We start from the raw sequence: 22336 nt of genomic DNA, 5'->3' as shown, positions 1-22336 counted from the left end.
AATACTAATATCTACCCACTCTGGAAGAATGGCAGATGAAGGTGATGGACTGTATGGGATTGGCAGAAATGACTGGCAGAATCCGAGACCAGGGAGAAGAGTCGGCGGAAGAAGATTGGAAGAAATTTAAAGACTATTTACAGAAATATTGCAAAATTAATGAATGTTAGAATGATGTCGGATAGAAATTAAGTGGTTTCCAGCTGTAATGCTTTAAGAGAATATGGAAAAAAAGGTTTAGAAATAGGTTAAAATTTATTGATAAGGACTTGCTGAACTAACAATTTGAATTGGAATACAAAAAAGGGAGGTACGAGGAGGTCTGGGAAATAAGTTAATGGAAAATAAGTAATGGAAACTCTGTGTGTTTTTAATTATTTTCATTTTTGTATTTTTGTTATTTTTTATTTTTTTATTTTTATTGTATTACTATTGAAAACTTTAAAGAATATTCTTTAAAATAATAATAATAATACTAATAATAATACTAATAATATTGGAACCAAGGTGGAACTATGTAGATGACAGACTGAGATGCTTTTAACAGGGTGCTTTTAACAGTTTGCCCCTACAGTACGGCCTAAACCGATTTGAGAATGTTTCCTCTGGCTGCAAAAAAATCATCTATAAATATCAGAAATAAGTGAATGTCATTTGCTTCTTTGGAAACGGCTCTGAGCCTTTTCTCCCGGAGGTTCCCTTAGGGCAGTGATGGCCAAACTTGCTCCCCCTCCCCCCGGCCGTTTTAGGAGTTGAGACTACAATTCCCATCATCCCACTGGTCCTGCTTAGCTAGGGATGATGGGAGTTGTAGTCCCCAAACAGCTGGCGGGCCAAGTTTGGCCATCACTGCCTTAGGGGTTTCCAGATGGTGCTCCTCTCCATCCAGCCAGTTCATGACATTACACGACGGTAAGCCCTGCCACACAAATGTGACTCCGTCCGGGGCCTGTCATCCACTGATGGGGCGGTCAGAGGAAGTCGAGCATCTGTCTAGTGGTGGCGATCCAGGATTTTAGCCAGCCTAAAAGTGATACCTTTAGATGGGGGCAGACGCTCCACCACTGACCCACCACCCATTTCCTCCATGCTGCCCTTCTCCACAATGATCAACGCCTTGCTATTTTCGTTTATGGCATAGCTGTCAACTTACAGATTTGAAAATAAGGGACCAGCAGCCTCGAAAATAAGGGATCAGCAGCCAAAATAAGGGATTTTCCAAACATAGGTATGTTCGACTTCTGAGCCCCTCCGACCCAAAGCCCAGCCAGCAGCCAAACGAAGCCTCAAGCGGTGGTTCCCACAGCGCAGCAACCCGGCAAAGGGGATGCAGCAAGGAAAACCACCGTCACCTCTCCGCTGGGAAGCGCTGAGCAAAGGCGAGTCCCCAGGCAACGCGGCCGATTTGATTGGCACAAGGCATGCAAGCTCCACCCCCCAGTCGTTCTTAGACTCCTTATTGGGTGAGCAACGCAGCCAAGCAACAGAGTTGGAGCCTCCCTCCTCCCAGACCGGCAGGGAGGGAGGGAGAGGAGCTGCTTCCTTTGAAACCCGGGAAATTTAAGGGATATCATCAATAAGGGACAGCAGCGGGACACGGCGCTGGGATAAGGGACTGTCCCACCAAATAAGGGACGCTGGACAGCTATGGTTTATGGTCCCCAATGAAACACACAAAGCACAAGCATTCTCTGTCCTGCACCTTTCATTCCCACCTTACCTGTTCTTTATAATCCAATAAGGAACCCCGCGTTCTTCACCGTAGCCAACCACCAGAGCAGAATGGGTCACCTTTCTTCCACAGTTGGGGTTGCCAAAGATTCCTGGACAAAGGAGAAGTTGGGGACAGAGGGAGGGGAAACAATTCAATCATTAAAAGCAGTGAACTTTGGGGGGGGGCGTTCCTGGTACTTCCTTGAGTTGTCTCTGTGAGAGGCAACTCGCCTATGCTTTTGCTGCCCCTCTGCACTGATATCACGGCAAGAGCAAAGGTAAAGGGACCTCTGACCATTAGGTCCAGTCATGGCCGACTCTGGGATTGTGGTGCTCATCTCGCTTTACTGGCCGAGGGAGCCGGCGTGCAACTTCCGGGTCATGTGGCCAGCAGGACTAAGCCGCTTCTGGCGAACCAGAGCAGCGCACAGAAATGCCGTTTACCTTCCCGCCAGAGCGGGACCTATTTATCTACTTGCACTTTGACGTGATTTCGAACTGCTAGGTTGGCAGGAGCAGGGACCGAGCAACAGGAGCTCACCCCGTCGCAGGGATTTGAACCGCCGACCTTCTGATCGGCAAGCCCTAGGCTTTGTGGTTTAACCCACAGCGCCACCCGCGTCCCTGTTATTCAGCATCAAATTTACCTGAACGATAATGGTGTAAGAGGGAGACATCCAGTCCAACAGAAACTGGCCCAAACCTGGCCACAGCTCGTTGCAAAGCAACCTCATCATTTCTTCGAATCTGTCTGTAGCCTTTGCAAGTCCCTGCTCGGATAGAGGCACGGTACCGGCACTTTCCAACCTGCAAAGAAGTGGGAAACCAAAACTTGCATTTTCTATGTTGGGAAGGGTGGAAGCAATTCTCTGAAACGCACCCAAACCAAACCGTTTATTTAAGAAAGCATCTTCTTCTAACAGAGCAGTGCGTCGTTCATTTGACAGGGTTGGTTACGTCCTTTTTAAGCCATCTAGCTCTCTCTGTATGTATTTGATTCCTTTGCTACGGCTTTTGGCTGACACAAATTTAGATTCTATCCATCTGTCTCCCTTGGGATATGATAAGGCCACCATCAGGCCGAGTTTGCAAAAGGCAGCCCTGTGCCAAATGTGCTACCTGCCTATTGCTAAATCGATTGCTAATTCGTTGTCCAGAAGCCTTCACATTCCTATGAACTGGGAAGGAAGGAATTATTATTATTTTTTTGACAATCCTTTGGGGAGGAGGGCAAAACCAGACTGGAACTGGCACCCTGAGACAAAAGTCACACCTATGCTTAAACAGGTGGAGATGGCTTTTCCCTATGAGGGGGTCGGTCAGTTCCCTTTCCCAATACTTTTTTTAAAAAGCGACCTGCATCCAAATTTTGTTTCTCTTTTCCGCCCTGCCAAGCACTGCTCAGGGAAAAGAGCTAGGAAATAATTATCTGGATTTTCTATTATTTCCCCTTCCAGCCTAAGTTTTGTTATCGTGTTCTGTTTTTGTCTCTTCCTTAGTTGCCAGGCTAACAATTTGCCTGGTTTATCTGCAAACTCAAAACTTCTTTGATTTAAAAATTTAATTTTCCATTCAATCTCTTGATTTATCAGTGTCGAAAATTGTACCTGCAACATTTTTATATTCTGTTTGCCTCGGCTGTCTTTTGGATTGGTTGCTAATTTCTTTTCATTACATATTGTTTGTTATAATATCTCTCCTTTTCCCCTCTCTCTTAGTCTTTTTTGAATTGAGTTCTGCTGTATCCAAAATCCTCTTATTGCAGCCTTTGAGGAGTCCCATTCCACATTTATATACACTCCTTTATTTAAGTCAAGTTCAAAATAGCCCTTCAATGTATTTTGTGCCTTCTCCAGTATTATTTGATAGTCTAGCAATGCATCATTTATTCTCCATCTAAATGAAGGAGGTTCTGTTGAACCTGCATGAATAATAATAATAAGAAGAAGAGTTTGGATTCGATATCCCGCCTTTCACTCCCTTTAAGGAGTCTCAAAGTGGCTCACAATCTCCTTTCCCTTCCTCCCCCACAACAAACACTCTGTGAGGTGAGTGGGGCTGAGAGACTTCAGAGAAGTGTACAGCTGCATGATTACAAAATTGCAGGTCTTGTCCACACTTTACCTTTCCAGTGTATGGGTAGGAGGCCCATGAGGCGATACCCTTGTTTTCCCCCACATATTGGAAGGCTTCCCTTGGCAACCCTCCTTGGCACCCATGGCTGCCCTGTGACCCGGAGCAATCCACCAGGTTTTGCACGCTCAACGGGACCAGCCTTTTAGTCCGACGAGCATTCAAAGCTTCCAGGGCTCCAGCGGCGCTGAACGCCCAGCAAGATCCACACCTATTCGGATACTCCTGTGGGGAAAGATAAGCAGTTTGATCCAGACTCTGTTCAGGCCATTTGCTCTCCAGCCACGTTGTTGAACCCTCGGCTAAGGAACGCACTCTATGAATGAGACCCTGAAGGACAGGAATCATGGCTGGATAGGAGCAAAAACCAGCAGAGAGCAGGGATGTTGGAGAACTCTGCCACAAATGGAAATCGCCACCCGATGCATATTCGTCAAATGTCACAAGCAAATTACAAATAGCATTTGCTACTATCATTCAAAGCCTGCCAGTTTTATGTAAATAGTTGCATTGTTTTCTGCATTTTTATTATTAAATTTTGACTGTCCTTCCTCTGAAGAACATATCTCCTTTCCATTGAAATTGATTGAAAGTGATAATGTGATTAGTTGCTTATGCAATAGCAAGATGACTGTGTTGGGTATAAAAAGGTAAAGGTAAAGGACCCTTGATTGTTAAGTCAAGTCGTGGCCGACTCTGGGGTTGCGGCGCTCATCTCCCTTTACTGGCCGAGGGAGCCGGTGTACAGCTTCTGGGTCATGTGGCCAGCAGGACTAAGCCGCTTCTGGCGAACCAGAGCAGTGCACGGAAACGCCGTTTACCTTCCCTCCAGAGCGGTACCTATTGATCTACTTGCACTTTGACGTGCTTTCGAACTGCTAGGTTGGCAGGAGCAGGGACCGAGCAACGAGAGCTCACCCCGTCATTGCAGGGATTCGAACCGCCGACCTTCTGATCGGCAAGTCCTAGGCTCTGTGGTTTAACCCACAGCGCCACCTGCGTCCCTACCACCCTCTGTAGGCACTTCCTATCAGTTGATGTCAAACCAGCGTCCCACACCGTGATGCAGTATGAAAGGACACTTTTTGTTGTGGACCAGTAGAAGGAGATCATCAAATGTTGATTGACATCATTGATTGACAAACAGCTTTCTTTGGCTGAAGCTGAGCTGCAAGAGACTGGAAGGGGAAGTCCGCACGACAAATAGGGATGCTCACCTTCGTAACAAACTTGGCCACTTAAGGCTTCTCACGTGGTGTTCTACTCACCTGATTTTTCACTGGGGTGACATAGCCTTTCCTGCGCCAGTCCAAGGAGCGAGGAATCTTCAGATTGAGCGATTCTTCAAAAAAGGTCTCGTTGCCTTCATGTTCTCTGGACGGCTCAGAAAGACACCCTTTCAAACGCTTCTCAAACTCTTCTTGAGTCTGAGGAGAGAAGAGATATCAACGCCAACACTTCACTTTGTCTTCAAATGTCTTCAAAACTCCTGTCATGTCACAGATCAGACCGTGAACCAGCACACCATCAGCTGAAATACAGCCTCACTCAGCCTCACATTCTTTAATCAAAGAGCAGAAATGGTTTGCTGAATATTTACAGACAACTTGTAAATAGATAAGAACATTGGCAGGGTTATTGTAATAACCTGCAGTTTCATAAGGAGGAGAAGGAGAAGAAGGAGAAGGAGGGAAGGAGAAGGAGAAAAAGGAGGAGGAGGAGGAGGAGGAGGAGGAGGAGGAGAAGGAGGAGGAGGAGGAGGAGGAGGAGGAGGAGGAGGAGGAGAAGGAGAAGGAGAAGGAGAAGGAGAAGGAGGACACAGAGATGGAGAGAGGATTAGCTAGCTGTGAGGTCCAGGATATGAGCCACAGTCCACTTACCAAATCACTGAACTGATTTATCCCCAACCTATGGGTGTGTTTCCCTTGGGAAGCTTCGCTGTTGTGCTTTGCAATGACCCGGAGGTTGTCCTCCCATATCGCTCTCCTCCGCTCTTCTTCACCCTTCTGCAAGGAAGCCTCTTGGTTAAGAATGAACGGACATGAGTTGGCCAAAATGTATAGGTGTCAGGACAAATTGTGTTGGAAATGTAAGGTGAAGGAAGGGAACTTCCTACATATGTGATGGTCCTGTGCTAAGGTTAAGGCTTTCTGGGACATTATCTACAATGAATTAAAAAAGATACTAAAATATAACTTTAGCAAAAAACCAGAGGCATTCTTATTAGGGCTAAGGCTCTGTGGTTTAATTGTGGGTGTAAGGGAGGCGGGTGGCGCTGTGCGTTAAACCACAGAGCCACCCGCCTCCCTTACACCCACAATCGCTCCTGCCTTAAAGAGGGCACAGGGAGGCCTGGAGGACCGTAGATTTGGATATCACTGAGGCACCAGAACTGGGTTGGCCGAGGACTTGGTGGCCGTAGCCAGACAAAAGCTAAAACTCTTTACACCCTGCTTTGGAGAAAACCCTACTGAACCCAAAAAGACTCCCTCCTGCATAGACAATAATGGGCTTGTGGCCTTCACGGATGAGGCAGCCTGAGCCAGCAAGATAATTTCTGTGCCAGTACAGAGAGATACCTTGCCCTCAGCATTTCTTCCCTGGATTGGCACCCTGTGCATGTTCAGAAACACATCCATATTTTGAAATCCTGGTTACATTGGCACAAGCTCACCAAATAGTAGTCTTTGTTGTGGGTCATCTTCCAGTCTCTCCAGGCTTTATCCAGGGCTGGGTTCCAAGCTGTGGCAAATGTCCCCAGCAAGACCAGCCCGGTCAGGGCCACCAAAGAGATGAGATGCATTTCTACATAGGGAAAAAATTAGTCATTTGTCACTAAAAAAAAAGAGGTCAAATTCTAAGCCTACCTGTCTGGAATCCCTCCTTGAATCAATGCCCCATGTCCTTTATTTATCTGCTTGTTTGCTTCTTAGTTCAATAAAAATATCATGTGGCAGGGAGTTCCGCAGGAGGGGCTTAAATTTCAGGAGGCAAGTCCTTCCTCGGATATTCATTCCGCCTCTTTTCAACCCCCTATTTTGAAACAACTGATTCTGAATAATTAAATCGGAACGTCTCCACCCAGAACTCAGCTCCTCATTTCAAATGCCAGCATCAGAAGTCAGCATCGCCCCGACTCACCTGCTTAAAGGGTCATGTCTGAGTGAATAAAACCAAAATTTACCACTTGAGATATTTGAAGAAATGCTAATGTTAGAAGGCGAAGTCTTTGCCAAATGCACACCCAGGGAGAGACTGATGTCAAAAGAGTGAGACTCTTTTAACCGCATCCCAGATACCCCACCAATATTTTTTTCTCATGTTCCCAAACTCTCTCCAATATGGCTTTCAGTTCCCAAAAATGCAACATACCTCTCTTCCCGCCAAAAGGGTCTTGTCCTTCTGTCCTTGTCTCGTTTCTCTCTGTAGTAAGGAGCATCTCTGGTCCTCTTTTTATAGGTGAGACTCCACTCAACATCCTGTCCACTATTCCTTGCGACATTCTTGCCTCATTGATTCTGTGGGAGTCCAGAAAACCCATGGATGTGAGTGCTGGGTTCTGGGTTCATCTTTCCAAACTCTCAGATTGCACAACTTTTCTAAAGAAATAACGTTTTTCAGGGTGGAGCAGAAATCGGTTCGATTTTTTCCCGTTGCCGTTATTTGCAAAATATTTGTTCAGCCTTTATTGGCCTTATTTAGAGAATAAAATGGTTGCAAAATATGTTGGTGGCGTAAGGGTGATATCTCAAGAAATCTCAAAATCCATTCGATTTTGGACAGGGATCTGGGCAATGAGTCCCTCATAACGGCCATATGAACCTGAGAAGCTAAATCACAGGATGTCCAGAGATGAGAAGAAAAGTCCAGACCAGAGAATAATGGCAGCTTAAGTTGATGGATTATGGCAAAAATGACCGGAAGAAGCAGAAATCCGGGGGGCCACAATTTTCAAAAGGAATGGGGAAAATACATAATTTATCTTAAAAACCATTATAAAAGGCTAAAATCATTAGTAGGATTGGAATGACACTTGTATGTTGAATTTTGGATAGAACGGAGATGTAAAAAATTTGGATTATTATAAAAGATGCAGCAGGGAACGGTTAACAAAGGACCCACAAAAGGGAGGAGGGAAGTTCGGAAGTTTCTCTGGAATCTTGTTTTTAAGTTGGTTGCTGGATAATTGATTGGAAAACTTCAAATTGAAAAACTAAATACCGTATTTTTCGCTCTATAGGGCGCACCTGACCATAGGGCCGCCTAGTTTTCAGAGGGGGTAATCAAGGAAAAAAATTGATACCCCCCCCCCCGTGCACTTCTCCCAGACTTTCTCCCTGCTATTGTGGGAGGTGGGGGAATTCCCCCATCTCCCACAAAAGCCCGCAGGAGGGAGAAGGGACGGACTCGGCCAGTCAGTCCCTTCTCCCTCCTTGGGAAAAAGCCCCCAAGAGTAGCACGCTCTTTAAAGGCTGCGAGGCTCCTGCGGGCTTTTCTATTAGATGGGGGAATTCCCCCAACCCATAGAAAAGCCCGCAGAAGCCGAGCAGCCTTTAAAGAGCGTGCGGCTCCTGCGGGCTTTTCCACCGAGCTTGTGGGGCTGGCGGTGGGGGGAAGCGCTGCTTTCCCCACCGCCAGCCTCAAAGACCAGACTCTCCTGGCTTCAGCGAAAGCAACGCGAAGCCTCCAGAGTGCAGGCTTCGGAGGCTTCCCGTTGCTGTCGCTGAAGCCAGGGAGCTTGCATTCGCTCCATAGGACGCACACACATTTCCCCTTCATTTTTGGAGGGGGAAAAGTGCATCCTATAGAGTGAAAAATACGGTAAAAAAAAAAAATCACAGAATGTCAGTGCCTAAGGAATCAGGTCATGAAAGCAACTTGAGCCCCAAGTTGGTTACATTTCTGTAGATTAATGCAAGAATCCTGAACTCTGCATCAGTAGCAAATCGGCAGCCCTTGCAACTCTCTCAGCAGATGAGAAACCTGTTTTAAAGGAACCTTCCGCCCCGGCAAACGGCAACGGCAACACTGCTCTACCTATAGCGACGGCGAAGAGGACCTTCTTCTCGCTGCCTCTATTTTATCTGTAGAAACCAGCAGCAGGAGACCCTTTCAGGGGGTTTGCAATTTAACAATTTCTTAGGAAGCCAGAGTGGTTGAGCTTTTTTTATTATTATTATTTTATTATTTTGGGGGGAAGGAGATCGCTGAGGGACCAGAGATCTACTAGGAAGATCTACCAGTAGATCGCGATCTACCTGTTGGACGTGCCTGAAGTCGGTGAATAAATGAGCTGCTTAAGTTAATTTGGATATGCAGAAGGTATTGAAAATAAATGGAAAGAACCGCAGAAAGAGGGGGAAGGAAGTCAAATCTTGAAAAAGAAGTTACTCTATAGATGCCAATGCCTCCGTCCTCAGCTTGCATCACCAGATTTTTGGTCAGAATTAGCTAGTCAGATGTAAAGCAGGCAGAGAAAGAACAGAGTAGTGGAGGTCTTCTTCTTCTTCAAATTTTATTTATGCTTTTCAAGTTTATACATTTCACTGATTTTTACAATCATTTTAACATTTCAAAATTTGACTTCCTTCCCCCTCTTTCTGCGGTTCTTTCCCTTGAGAGGCTGTGGCCTCTCCTTCCTTGAAGGTTTTTAAGCAGAGATTGGATGGCCATCTGTCAAGGAAGCTTTACCTGAGATTCCTGCAATGCCATGGGGTCAGACTAGATGGCCCCTGAGGTGCCTTCCGATTCTACGAAAAGTCTTGATAAAATCATGCTTCAGATGCTGACGCGTTGCCACAAACCCAAGGATTTCTTAACAGGTTTCCAGATAACAAATCGGTATTTTGTAACAGGATCTACTGACTGTTTCAACATCACCAGATGTGCATCGATAGCACCAGATGCTTATTTCAGAGTTGCAAATGGAGGTGCGTGAGCCCATTTTTAATCTAGTGGAAGAATAACAGGGAACAATATGGCAATTCAAATGGAATTTGTTCCTGTTAGCAGGTGGTAAAGTAAACTTGCGCTCTCCGTGGGGCTGCCTTTGAAGGTGACCCGGAAACTTCAACTAATCCAGAATGCGGCAGCCAGACTGGGGACTGGGAGTGGAGACCATATAACACCGGTCTTGAAAGACCTACATTGGCTCCCAGGACATTTCTGAGCACAATTCAAAGTGTTGGTGCTGACCTTGAAAGCCCTAAAAGGCCCAGTAGACCTGAAGGAGCATCTCCACCCCCATCGTCCAGCCCGGACACCGGGGTCCATCTCCCGAGGGCCTTCTGGCGATTCCCTCCCTGCGAGAAGTGAGGTTACAGGGAACCAGGCAGAGGGCCTTCTCGGTGGTGGCGCCCGTCCTGTGGAATGCCCTCCCATCAGATGTCAAGGAAACAAGGAGGGGATGGAATAGGACATTCCTCTTTTCAGGGGAGAAATGTTGCAGAGTGTGTGTGTGCGTATTATATCAGCAAACAATATATATATATATTTGTCAAATCGTTTTTATTGATTTTTCCAAATCAGCCACAGACTAAAACAAATTTAATACAATGTTTCCAGAAACTGATTTCCCGCACTTTGTTCTTAAAGCACCCAAGGTTTCCCTCTTGTTGCTGCTTTATTTTCCTAGTTCCCCACTTTTGAAACACCGCAACAGAGTTGATTTATTTATTTTTTTAATGGCCTTTCCCGGCTCCTCAATTTTATTTCCAACAAACTGGATGAATCAAGAAGAAGAAGGAACATTTAGCAAAGCATGGAAATACGTGGCTATCTTTTTTTGCTAGATCTTTTTTAAAAACAGAATATATAGCTGTAAATATTAAATGGTCCCCCTATCTTAACTCAAATAACAACAATCAGCCTCCTCTCAACTCCAAGAAAACTACGACACTAATAAACAGCAGCACAATAGTCAGAAAAAACCAGATACGGAATGGAATTTATTTATTTACTGTACAGAATAATTTAACTTTAAAATTCTGTTAAATTATCTTACACTTTTTCTTACTAGATGATCTTTGCTGTTGAGGTGAGGCCTCAGGAGAATAATGTAACATTTGGGGAAGAAAACACAACCAAGGAGACCAGCGCCGGAAGCCAAGATGGAGAAGATCTCCACGGCCACCGTGAACTTTCCCTTGGTGCTCAGGTAGGTTGGGACGAAGGATACCCAAACGCTGCAAAAGACCAACATGCTGAAGGTGATGAACTTGGCTTCGTTGAAACTATCGGGCAACTTTCTAGCGAAGAAAGCCACCAGGAAGCTGACCAGGGCCAGGAAACCCAGGTAACTCAGGACGGTGTAAAACATGGCGGCCGAACCTTCGTTGCATTCGGCTACAATCTCTCCCGGCGTGGAATGGAAGTCCAGATTTGGGAATGGCGGAGAAGTTGCGAGCCAGACGGTGCAGATAACGGCTTGGATAAACGGGCAGGCCACCACAATGGAGTTGGCCGGTTGTCTCCGCAAAACCTTCCTCGCGACGTTTCCCGGCTGGGTGGCCACGAAGGCCAGGACGACCGTGATGGTTTTTGCCAATACGGAAGAGAGGGCAACAGAGAAAACGGTGCCGAAAGCCATTTGACGGAGAAGGCAGATGGTCTTCTTGGGACGGCCGATGAAGAGGAAGGAGCAAAGGAAGCAGAGCTGGAGGGAGATGAGGAGGACGTAGGTGAGGTCTCGGTTGTTGGCTTTGACGATGGGTGTGTCGCGTTGTTGAATGAAGATCGCCAGCACTAGGGAGGTTGTGAGGAACAGGAGGAGAGCCAGAGAAGCTAAAACCATCCCAAGAATATCTTGGTAAGAGAGGAAATTTTTCTTCTTGGAAATACACTGGTCTTGGTTTTGGTTTGGGTATTGATCTTCGGGGCACTTGGCGCAGTGAACTGCGTCTGGTTCAAAGAAACAGAACTGAGATACTTCACACATGCAATGAACAAAAAAAATTCCTTCCAGTAGCACCTTAAAGACCAACTAAGTTAGTTCTTGGTATGAGCTTTCGTGTGCATGCACACTTCTTCAGAAAGTTTCCAAAATGAGAACAAAACCAAGTCTCTTGGACAAACAGGACAAACCTTACGCCAAAGAATAAACGGACATAAATCTGACATCAGGAATCACAAGACAGAGAAACCAGTAGGAGAACACTTCAATCTCCCAGGACATTCTATACAAGATCTCAAAGTAGCTGTTTTACTACAAAGGAATTTCAGAAATAGACTGGAAAGAGAAGCTGCTGAATTGCAACTTATTACCAAACTTAAAACCATGGAGAGACCTGGTCTGAACAAAGACATTGGATTCTTATCTCATTATACATGACAAAGCCATTTTTCACCTTCTCACCCCTTGCTTTTTCCTGTAAGACCTATTGCAGTCGTTAAGAGTCGTCAACAGGCTCATCATAGCTATCTGCCAATCACCACCCTTCTGAGTAATACCCCTCCCCACCTTCTCACTATATAGAAGGGTCTGGTGACTTCTGTTTCAGTGTATCTGAAGAAGTGTGCATGCACACGAAAGCTCATACCAAGAACTAACTTAGTTGGTCTTTAAGGTGCTACTGGAAGGATTTTTTTTGTTTGTTTTGACTATGGCAGACCAACACGGCTACCTATCTGTACATGCAATGAAGTTTGTTTTTGTGTTATTGACCCAATGAGATGGAGTCATTCACCCAAACATTCCTGGAAACCTTATTCCTTAAACTATTCCTCTTCCCCTCGCCCCAGGTTTCTGTCTCTCTCCAAGCCACTCTTGTCTAAACAACTTCCGCACTTTGATTTGGGTGTCTAAGTTGGACCTACCTGTCTGGTCAGAGAAGGTCCCTTCTGGGCAAGAGACACATTCGTAGCAACAAACCAGCCTCCCCTCTAGAACGTTTCTGCTCTGTCCCGGAGAGCAACTTTCTACACACCTGGAGAATGGGGTCTTCTAAAATGGGGAGGGGGGGAAATAACATTGCTGCATGAGATGAACGTTTCTCTCTTGCTACTTCGAAGAACTTCCGTCTTGCTGATAACAGGTGGACAACTCGTGGGGTGAGGGAAACATGTTGGTAAGTTATTTGGCACCACAAAAATAGAAACCCAGATCTCTTAATAATAATAATAATTTATATCGTGTCATCTATGCACATAGCTCTGTACAGAACTAAGCAATAGAATAGAATAGAATTTATTATTAAGACCCGGCCCATCTGGCTGGGTTTCCCCAGCCACTCAGGGCGGCTTCCAACAGAGTATTAAAATATGAACAATACAATACAAATTAATAATTTTAACATGCATCATTCAGAAGTCATTTCATTACATATCATAAAACCAGCTAGCCAAAACAGCTATTGCAGTTCTGGACTGAATCAACAGAAGTCGAGTGTCCAACTCAAGGGAAGTCATAGTCCCAATTTATTCTGTCTGGGTCAGGCCACACCTGGAATACTGTGTCCAGTTCTGGGCAGCACAATTTAAGAAGGATGTTGACAAGCTGGAAGGTGGGCAGAGAAGGGCGACCGAGATGGTCAAGGGTCTGGAAGCCATGCCTGATGAGGAACGGTTGAAGGAGTTGAGAATGTTTAGCCTGGGAAAGAGGAGGCTGAGAGGAGATATATCTTCAACTATCTGAAGGGCCGTCACATGGAAGCATGGTACAATTGACACACCAAGGAAGTGATACCCATTGCATCGTTTTGTATGAAAATGAGAAGATTAACATGAGTTTCTGGGGAACCAACCCAAAGGCGATTCCAACAATCTAAGCAAGAAATAACCAGAGTTTGAGCTAAAAATATATTATCATTATCAGCCTGCAAGACAGAGCTGTTCCACCAGGCCTTTGGCCAGGGCACAGCCTGTCTCCCTCCCTCGGCAATCTTCGCGGAGCTCTGGCCCAATGGTTGCCAGTGGCTTGAATTAATTAATTTTATAATGAATGATTTTAGAGTGTTGTTTATGCTGTACTTTTGTACTGTTTTATTGTTGTTAGCCGCCCTGAGCCCGGCTTCGGCTGGGGAGGGCGGGATATAAATAAAATGTATTATTATTATTATGCTAGCTACGTTACGGAGAATGGAATCTAGTGCAATAGTCAATATTTACCGTAGTCAAAAACTTTCAACTAAATAAAAGCCATTGGTTTGATTCGGCAAAAGATGCTGTTACATTTTCAAAGGATTTGGAAGCAATTTTTCAAGCAAGGGATTCATAGAATCATAGAATCACAGAATCATAGAAGAGTTGGAAGAGACCCCAAGGGCCATCGAGTCCAACCCCCTGCCAAGCAGGAAACACCATCAGAGCACTCCTGACAGATGGTTGTCAAGCCTCTGCTTCAAGACCTCCAAAGAAGGAGACTCCACCACACTCCTTGGCAGCAAATTCCACTGTCCAACAGCTCTTACTGTCAGGAAGTTCTTCCTCATGTTGAGGTGGAATCTTCTTTCTTGTAGTTTGGATCCATTGCTCCGTGTCCGCTTCTCTGGAGCAGCAGAAAACAACCTTTCTCCCTCCTCTATGTGACCTCCTTTTATATATTTGAACGTGGCTATCATATCACCCCTTAACCTCCTTTTCTCCAGGCTAAACATGCCCAGCTCCCTTAGCCGTTCCTCATAAGGCATCGTTTCCAGGCCTTTGACCATTTTGGTTGCCCTCCTCTGGACACGTTCCAGTTTGTCAGTGTCCTTCTTGAACTGTGGTGCCCAGAACTGGACACAGTACTCCAGGCGAGGTCTGACCAGAGCAGAATACAGTGGCACTATTACTTCCCTTGATCTAGATGCTATACTCCTATTGATGCAGCCCAGAATTGCATTGGCTTTTTAGCTGCCGCGTCACACTGTTGTCTCATGTCAAGTTTGTGGTCAACCAAGACTCCTAGATCCTTAGCAAGTTGACATGCTCTTGTCTTCTGTCTGCCCCAACCTAAGAATTGGACATGAATATGGAGTATTCAGATTGTCTGCACCTGAGTAACCCACACGATTGCATCGGGGTTAATGCTGAAGTCCTCTCCTGGGGCTGCGTGAGGATCCAAACCTCCAACTTTCACTTCGGCCCACGAACCGTTGGGGAAGTAGACGCCGTTCAGAATATCATAGGCTGCCGGTCTCTTGTCATGTTCCGTAAAATATATCTCATCCCCAGCCGTGTTGTTAAACCGAATCTTCCTCAAAGAGGACAGAATCTGAAATTAAAGAGATATGTGATAGTATTTCTAACACCTGATAAATTATCTAAAATGTATAAGAAGGTTTCTAATAACTGCTGCAAGTGCAAATAGATGGTTCTCTTTTTCCCCCATATGCGGGGGACTTGTAAAAAAGTGAGGGTATTTGGGGAAATGATATGTGATGAGATGAAAAAGATGTTTGAACCGAATATACAAAAAACAGCAACAACAAACCCTCCTGAAGCTTTTCTTCTAAGGATTATAGGGACAGAAATTGCAAAGGAGATGGTTAAATTCTTTATGTATATAACTACAGGAGCTAGGATTCTTTATGCTCAGAAATGGAAAAAGTTCCCAGTAGAGAAGAACAGATCAGCAAAGTTATGGACTATGTCGAATCAACAAAGCTAACAGCTAAAATGAGATTGTTGGTGTTTTGATGGTTGCTTTATTTTTTTGAACAATGGAAGCATTTCCCCCCGGGGTTATTTGAAGAAATACTACAGCATGAAGAATCCACCAGCAGGTTTTGAACTATGAGCGACAGAACAATTAAAGTTGCAGATAGGTAGCCGTGTTGGTCTGCCATAGTCAAAACAAAAAATATTTTTCTTTCCAGTAGCACCTTAAAGACCAACTAAGTTAGTTCTTGGTATGAGCTTTCGTGTGCATGCACACTTCTTCAGATACACTGAAACAGAAGTCACCAGACCCTTCTATATAGTGAGAAGGTGGGGAGGGGTATTACTCAGAAGGGTGGTGGGAATGGCTGATTGGCAGATAGCTGTGATGAGCCTGTTGACGACTCTTAACGACTGCAATAGGTCTTACAGGAAAAAGCAAGGGGTGAGAAGGTGAAAAATGGCTTTGTCATGTATAATGAGATAAGAATCCAATGTCTTTGTTCAGACCAGGTCTCTCCATGGTTTTAAGTTTGGTAATAAGTTGCACACAAAAGCTCATACCAAGAACTAACTTAGTTGGTCTTTAAGGTGCTACTGGAAAGAGAGAAAAAAATTGTTAGAACAATTAAAGATTATTGCCTTGAGACTCTGTATTTTAAAAATAGGGGAGACAGGGTTCGGCAAAGCAGGGGGTGGATAAGAAAAACATGGCAAATGTGGCGGGAAGTTGATAATGTTTAAAATGGGTGCTGGAGTTTTTATGTAGAACTTTTGGAAATTTAATCAGAAGTGAAATGAAAGAGGTTTGTCAAGTTGCGGTTGTGAAACGGGTCTGGAGACATATTGTGAGACGACCATTGTGATGAGTTGACTTTGGACCTGCCCCCTGTTTTTCTGAAAGAGAAAAGATTGCTGTGACTCGAATTCAAGTGAAGGTCAGATATCTGGTCCAGGTGGGGAGACTGAGCAGCCTTTCAGAAAAAGCCCCATGGCGTCTCTGGGCTCTTTGGAACTTCCTTGACCCTCACTGACATCTTCTCGGGACTCCAGAGAGGGTCTTCTCATGAGCCAACTCTCTTGCCATTTCCAGGTTCAAACTCAACGATTTGATGGTTTCCGGGCGCCACGTGGATACGCAGTTGCACACGAGTCGATCGTGTGGAAGTGGGGAACACACCTGTACCTGATTCTGCGAAGACGTTACCTGCCAAGGCTGGAGAGTCAGAAGTCTCTTGCCGCGTGGCACCATTGCAAGTTTGGATCCAGTTGAATACATGGCGTCATGCAACGCGTGGGCCATAGAATAGACAGCGTTGTAGATGCTGTAACTGTACCCAGTCATCTTCTTTGAAAACACAAAGGTTGGGAGATCCTCTGGGTTTTCCTGGCCTGTGCAGTTCCACTGGTTCTTCGAAACGTTCTGGTCCGGTTTCAGAAATTTACAGTCAAATACCACTTCCCACCAGCCACGGAGAAAGATGTCCTCCGGAGACCGGTATGGATCTAAAGCAGAGAGAAATTTGTTGAACCCAGGCACTTTTCTCGTGCGGATTTTGAAGAAAATGGACCCATGGAAATGTTTCAGATACTTAAACGTTCTGGTGGATCTCGCAGCAGCAAAATCCCACCGGGATGTCAGGATCCAAACCTTCCCAACTGAGGTCCCCTTGTTTTTCGTCAGTTGGGTGATGGGCGCCATTAAATATCTGATGGAATTGGCGTCTACAAAGAAAACCACCGTCTGAGCCTCACTCCTGTAAACCTTTGAAAATTGTTTCGCCCATTGTTTCAAATGCGGGAAAAGGACGTGGGTTTCTGGCACAGCCCTTTCCGTGAACGCCACACAGATGTCGTTTCGGGCGAGGAGCAGTGCCAAAGTCCGGATGAAAACTTCGCCGCTGTCATCCTCCGAAGCAATGAGTCCCACCCAGTTCCAGCGGAAATGCAAGAATAGCGAGACTAAACCCCTGAACTGAAGGATCTCGTTGGGATCGATGCGATAGAAAGAACGAGATGCAAATCCCAGTTTGGGTGAGTCGTAACCGAGCTGAAAGAAGGAATGGGTTTATTTCCCATACGATACGATCATCGTTATTGTCATTCTCCATATAGAACAACAAAACTACATCAGTCATTCAAAAACCCACAAGCCTGCTGTCCCAGCCTGGTTAGCCCCCTAAAAACTCTGATACCCCATAAGTGAATACAATATACTCACATAAAGACTACCTTACACTGCGTTTAAAACCAATTGTATTTGGATAATGTTTCTCAGGAGGCTAGTCCTAGTCTTTATAACCCTGTACCTTCTTCCAGGAGGCAGAAGCTGAAAGAGATCATTTCCAGGGTGTGCTATTTCTGCAGGTTTCATATGGCACCTGGAAGCGTAGATTTGATCCAAGGTAAGGAGAGTGCGGGACACGGGTGGCGCTGTGGGTTAAACCACTGAGCCTAGGGCTTGCCAATCAGAAGGTCGGAGGTTTGAATCCCCGCGACGGGGTGAGCTCCCGTTGCTTGGTCCCTGCTCCTGCCAACCTAGCAGTTCAAAAGCATGTCAAAGTTACCTTCCAGCTCTGGTGGGAAAGTAAACGGCGTTTCCGTGCGCTGCTCTGGTTCTCCAGAAGTGGCTTAGTCCCGCTAGCCACATGACCCGGAAGCTGTACACCGGCTCCCTCGGCCAATAAAGCGAGATGAGCACTGCAACCCCAGAGTCGGCCACGACTGGACCTAATGGTCAGGGGTCCCCTCCCTTTAAGAAGAGTGCACCCAGTTATTCTCTCCGCAGTCTTTACAACCCTGGACAGCCTTGTTGTTTTTTTCTGGTAGAAAAGGTGCCCCACACACCATGGAGTTGTTTTGCAGAGTGTGTATTTTGTATCCCTGCGCCGAAGGAACCCAGAACCCTGGCCGATTTCTCTCCTTACCTGTGGGATCTTGAAGGCACTCAAGATCGACGCCATCTGCCTCGACGTCTTTGAGTCGAGGCTGCCAATGATGGACAGCAGCTTGTCCTTCTTGTCGCAGTTGTAGTTTGGCACCATTTGTCTCCGCGTGGAGATGAGGGCAAGGCTGGCTTCCGTGGGCTTGTTTGCAAAACTGCTTTCCTGGTAGATACGAAAGCCCAGAGTGGTGTTGGGCAAAAGCATCAAATCCCTGTTGAGTTCCTGGATAGCAAAACCCAAAGCCAGAATATACTGGTAGTTCTTGGGCATGGGGCTACAACGAGAGTAGTAACATTTTCTGAGAATCCTCCAGAAAAACAGTCTCTCAAAGGACCTGCTGATGGCATTTTACTTTTGGCATGATGTACTTTTGAGAGAGTATTAACTTATGGTCTGTGTGTGTGGTTTGGGAGCTGCACGGCCAGGGAAAAACAATGCTGTCCAGGGTTGTAAAGACTGTGGAGAGAATAATTGGGTGCACTCTTCCCACCTTGGATCAAATCTATGTTTCCAGGTGCCATAAGAAAGCGGCAGAGATAGCGCAGGATAGTGCGCACACCGGAAATGATCTCTTTCTGGAAGAAGGTCCAGGGTTATAAAGACTAGAACTAGCTGCCTGAGAAACAGTTTTTATTCAAATGTGATTTTGATTTTAAATGCAGTGTAAGGTAGTCTCTGTGGGAGTATATCTGATATCAATTATGGGATATCAGAGTTTTTAGGGGGCTAACCAGGTTGGGATAGCTGGGATAGCAGGCTTGTGGGTTTTTGAATGTCTGATGTAGTTTATTTTCAATTTCATTGTTCTGTATGGGACAATGACAATAAGAATTATCGTATCGTATCGTGTGTAATAGGAGTTTAACTTTAAAAAAAATGATTTCCTGTATCATAAAGGGCTTAGAAACTCCGAAAAAGGGACCAATTCTTCTCAGTTTCAAAGTACTTTCCCTCCCAAAAAATACTCAGGGTCTTTGGGGATAATTGTGCACAGCTGAAAACACTGGCAGCCTTAAGATAAATTCAACAGTGTGAATAAGTTTTGATGGATGCAGCAATAGAATACTGAATATTGTTGTTTTTGGGGAAATGTGTAAAATGAACCATGGAAGGAGAAGAAGGGAAGTCATTGATATCTTAAGGATGTAAAAAGGAGTGCTTTGAGTTGTGCCACAGAAAATTTAATAAAAACTGGATATAAAGGTTATTATTGCACTTTAAAAAAAATACTGGGCTAATCCACAATTTCTGCCTCTCCGAGAACTTACATGAAATGGGGGGAGTCCCCTTCTCTGAAATACTGTTTAAAGGTTAACTTTCTGACCAGAGCTCTGAAGAGAGGCAAATTCCCACCGACAATGAGATCACCTGGGCTGTAGCAGTTTTCCTGGAGTCGCAAAGGTCTGATGAATTGTCTTCTGGCCTTCAGCATCGCACAGCTGTCCTGCGGCAACAGCCAACACAAAAACATCAACCACATTATCTGCGACCGGAAAAATATTATCTCTCCCACAGCAATTGCACTTTTGCAGAAACCGATTTCCGAACCGCCCAATTTCATCAGGGGTTTCAGATAATAGGATAAATATACCGTGGTCAAAATTGCCATTTTTCCCATCCCAGCCCCTCCAGGAAAAGCTCGGAATATTATTATTTGCTTTTAATCACAGGCATTCTTTCTTGCGTTCTTCGTTTTCTTTATTATTGGTATTTAGAAACCCCCCAAGGAGCGAAGAGGAATTGCGACAACTTTAAAGAAAAGAATGAACGCCCTCTGCGTAATTCTAGGTTCTCACCGCAATTTGGCGAGGGGCGGAGGGGGAAAAACATGTTTTCATCATAGGGACTGGGCTGTTGTTGTCAAGTTATGGTTTTTCGGGTGGATGTGAAATGGAACGCCTAAATCAAAAAATGGCAACCAAAGCAGCTCCCACAAAATCCCTTAGTCCAGGATGAATGGTTTGGAAAAAACTGGGGCATGGTTGTAAAACAGTGCCAGATTTACGTAAACAAGCTCTAGCTTAGGGCCCCACTCTCTTGGGGGCCCCCAAAAATATTTAAAGGGGAAAAACAACAACTGGATGTACATTTCCAAAATATAAGATAAAAGACAAATAAAATAAAACCTACACCCAGCAACAGTGTTTTGTGTTGTGTCGGCTCCAAGGATGTGAGTCTTGGGCCCCGCCTGCTAGCCTGCTCCCCCAAATATCCCGGGTTTGCTCCTTTCTATATATAGGCTGCCTACATTCTGCTATTTATCATTCTTAGTAGTTTGCACCATATATTTGCACCTCTTATTATTTCATGTTATAGCAAGTTTCCAGAGACTAGATGATGAGCCTTTGTAAACGGTGTTTCTAAAGGAACTTTGCCAAATGCCAATGTTTGCATTATTAAGCTTGTTATGGATCAAAAATCATTTTAAGTTAGAGCTTAATGATTATTTAACTATTAATCTACTACTTCTTCATTGTATTTCACTATTAATATACTTCTTATTAATTGTATTCCAGTTCAACAATGACTTTGATAAACTACATATTTTGCTATGTGCAAATGCTATGTGGTTTGGATACCTATGAGGTCCATAAATGACCATATAGCATATATTCAACACAAAAAACAGCAGCAATTTGTTGTTGACAGCTTGACATATAAAGGGCCAAATTACCTACAATAGCTGAGGGCCACACCAAAACTCAATCTGGCCCTGCTAAGCAGCCAAAAACATTAGCAGGATCTCTGCAACTCTTGTAATGTAACAAACACTATGGACAATATGGATAGATACAACATATAGATTATGAAATAATACACAGTTGAAAATGTTGACAATAGGACCCCTGGAGGGGATGGTGGGAAGTCAAAAGATTCAGGTAGATAGACAGATAGACAGATAGATGATAGATGATAGATAGATAGATAGATAGATAGATAGATGATAGATAGATAGATAGATGATAGATAGATAGATAGATAGATAGATAGATAGATAGATAGATAGATAGATAGATGATAGATAGAGATAGATAGATAGATAGATGATAGATAGATAGATGATAGATAGATAGATAGATAGATAGATAGATAGATAGATAGATAGATAGATGATAGATATAGATAGATAGATGATAGATAGATGATATAGATAGATAGATGATGATAGATAGATAGATGATAGATGATATAGATAGATAGCGATAGATAGATGATAGAGATAGATAGATAGATAGATAGATAGATAGATAGATAGATAGATGATAATAGATAGGTGATAGATAGATATTTGGCATTGTTACAACTTGACGTTTGTCAAATCAAATAAAAATGATTTTAAAAAAAAAAATATTCCGTCATTTCTGCAACATCTGTCCTGCGATCAAATCTTGGGAATTTCACTAAGCAGGCGCTGGCTGCAACTGCTGGGAGTTATAGCGCAGACTGCCCAGAGGGCGCCAGCCTAGCAATGCCTGGCTGCCAGGCAGGAAAGGAGCCCGGGGCTTCGAGATCTGATGCACCCATTTTGGGGTTGAAGAGAGAAAAACAAGGGGAAGAACGTCCGTCTAGCAGGAGTCAGCTGCTCTGTATACGCAGATGCGAAATTGGGAAACGACAACACAGACCACGAGGACTGACACAATTGTTGTGGCTGAGACCTGCGGTACGGGGAGGTGTACAAATTTAATAGTGATACTTCCTTTTTAACATTCCTTCGAGTTATGAGATGTGCTTTAGAATTCAACACAGATTTGGAGATTTTAAAACAGAAACATAGATTTGGAGATATAAGGGAGGGAATGAGTCAGATAACCATGAAATGAATTAATTAGCAAAGGGAATATAAGCAGGTATGTTTGCTTTTGTTTTCAAGGGCACATTGTCGCCTGCAAAGGTTGAAAAGGCAGAATCAGGAATTTAACGCTGCGGCCCAACGCAGGTTGACTCAGAAGCAGGGACGTGGCGGT

General features: G+C 44.6%; 1 protein-coding gene and 1 long non-coding RNA gene across 2 annotated transcripts in view; both read right to left on the bottom strand.

The window, feature by feature from the left end:
* LOC309361025 overlaps positions 1–22336 on the bottom strand; it is a 113247-nt gene that overhangs the window by 90445 nt on the left and 466 nt on the right. The gene's annotated exons all lie outside the window — the stretch shown is intronic.
* LOC309360998 (vomeronasal type-2 receptor 26-like) lies at positions 10335–17502 on the bottom strand. Its single transcript, XM_081896006.1, has 4 exons — positions 16631–17502; positions 14819–15037; positions 12661–12787; positions 10335–11745 (listed from the first exon to the last, which is right to left on the bottom strand). The coding sequence occupies exons 1-4, from the start codon at positions 17123–17125 to the stop codon at positions 10841–10843; spliced, it is 1746 nt and encodes a 581-aa protein (XP_081752132.1). The 5' UTR covers positions 17126–17502; the 3' UTR covers positions 10335–10840.

This window comes from Podarcis melisellensis, assembly GCF_964234715.1.
Source record: "Podarcis melisellensis genome assembly, chromosome: 18".
NCBI lineage: Eukaryota > Metazoa > Chordata > Lepidosauria > Squamata > Lacertidae > Podarcis > Podarcis melisellensis.
This window is presented reverse-complemented; position numbering and strand designations above follow the sequence as displayed.

Coding starts and splice junctions, on each gene's coding strand:
- LOC309360998 (XM_081896006.1), bottom strand. CDS start 17,125: ATGGCGCCCATCACCCAACTGACGAAAAACAAGGGGACCTCAGTTGGG. Junction 15,038..16,630: donor TGACTCTCCAGCCTTGGCAG/GTAACGTCTTCG, acceptor CTTTAATTTCAG/ATTCTGTCCTCTTTGAGGAA. Junction 12,788..14,818: donor CAATCGTGTGGGTTACTCAG/GTGCAGACAATC, acceptor TCCCCATTTTAG/AAGACCCCATTCTCCAGGTG.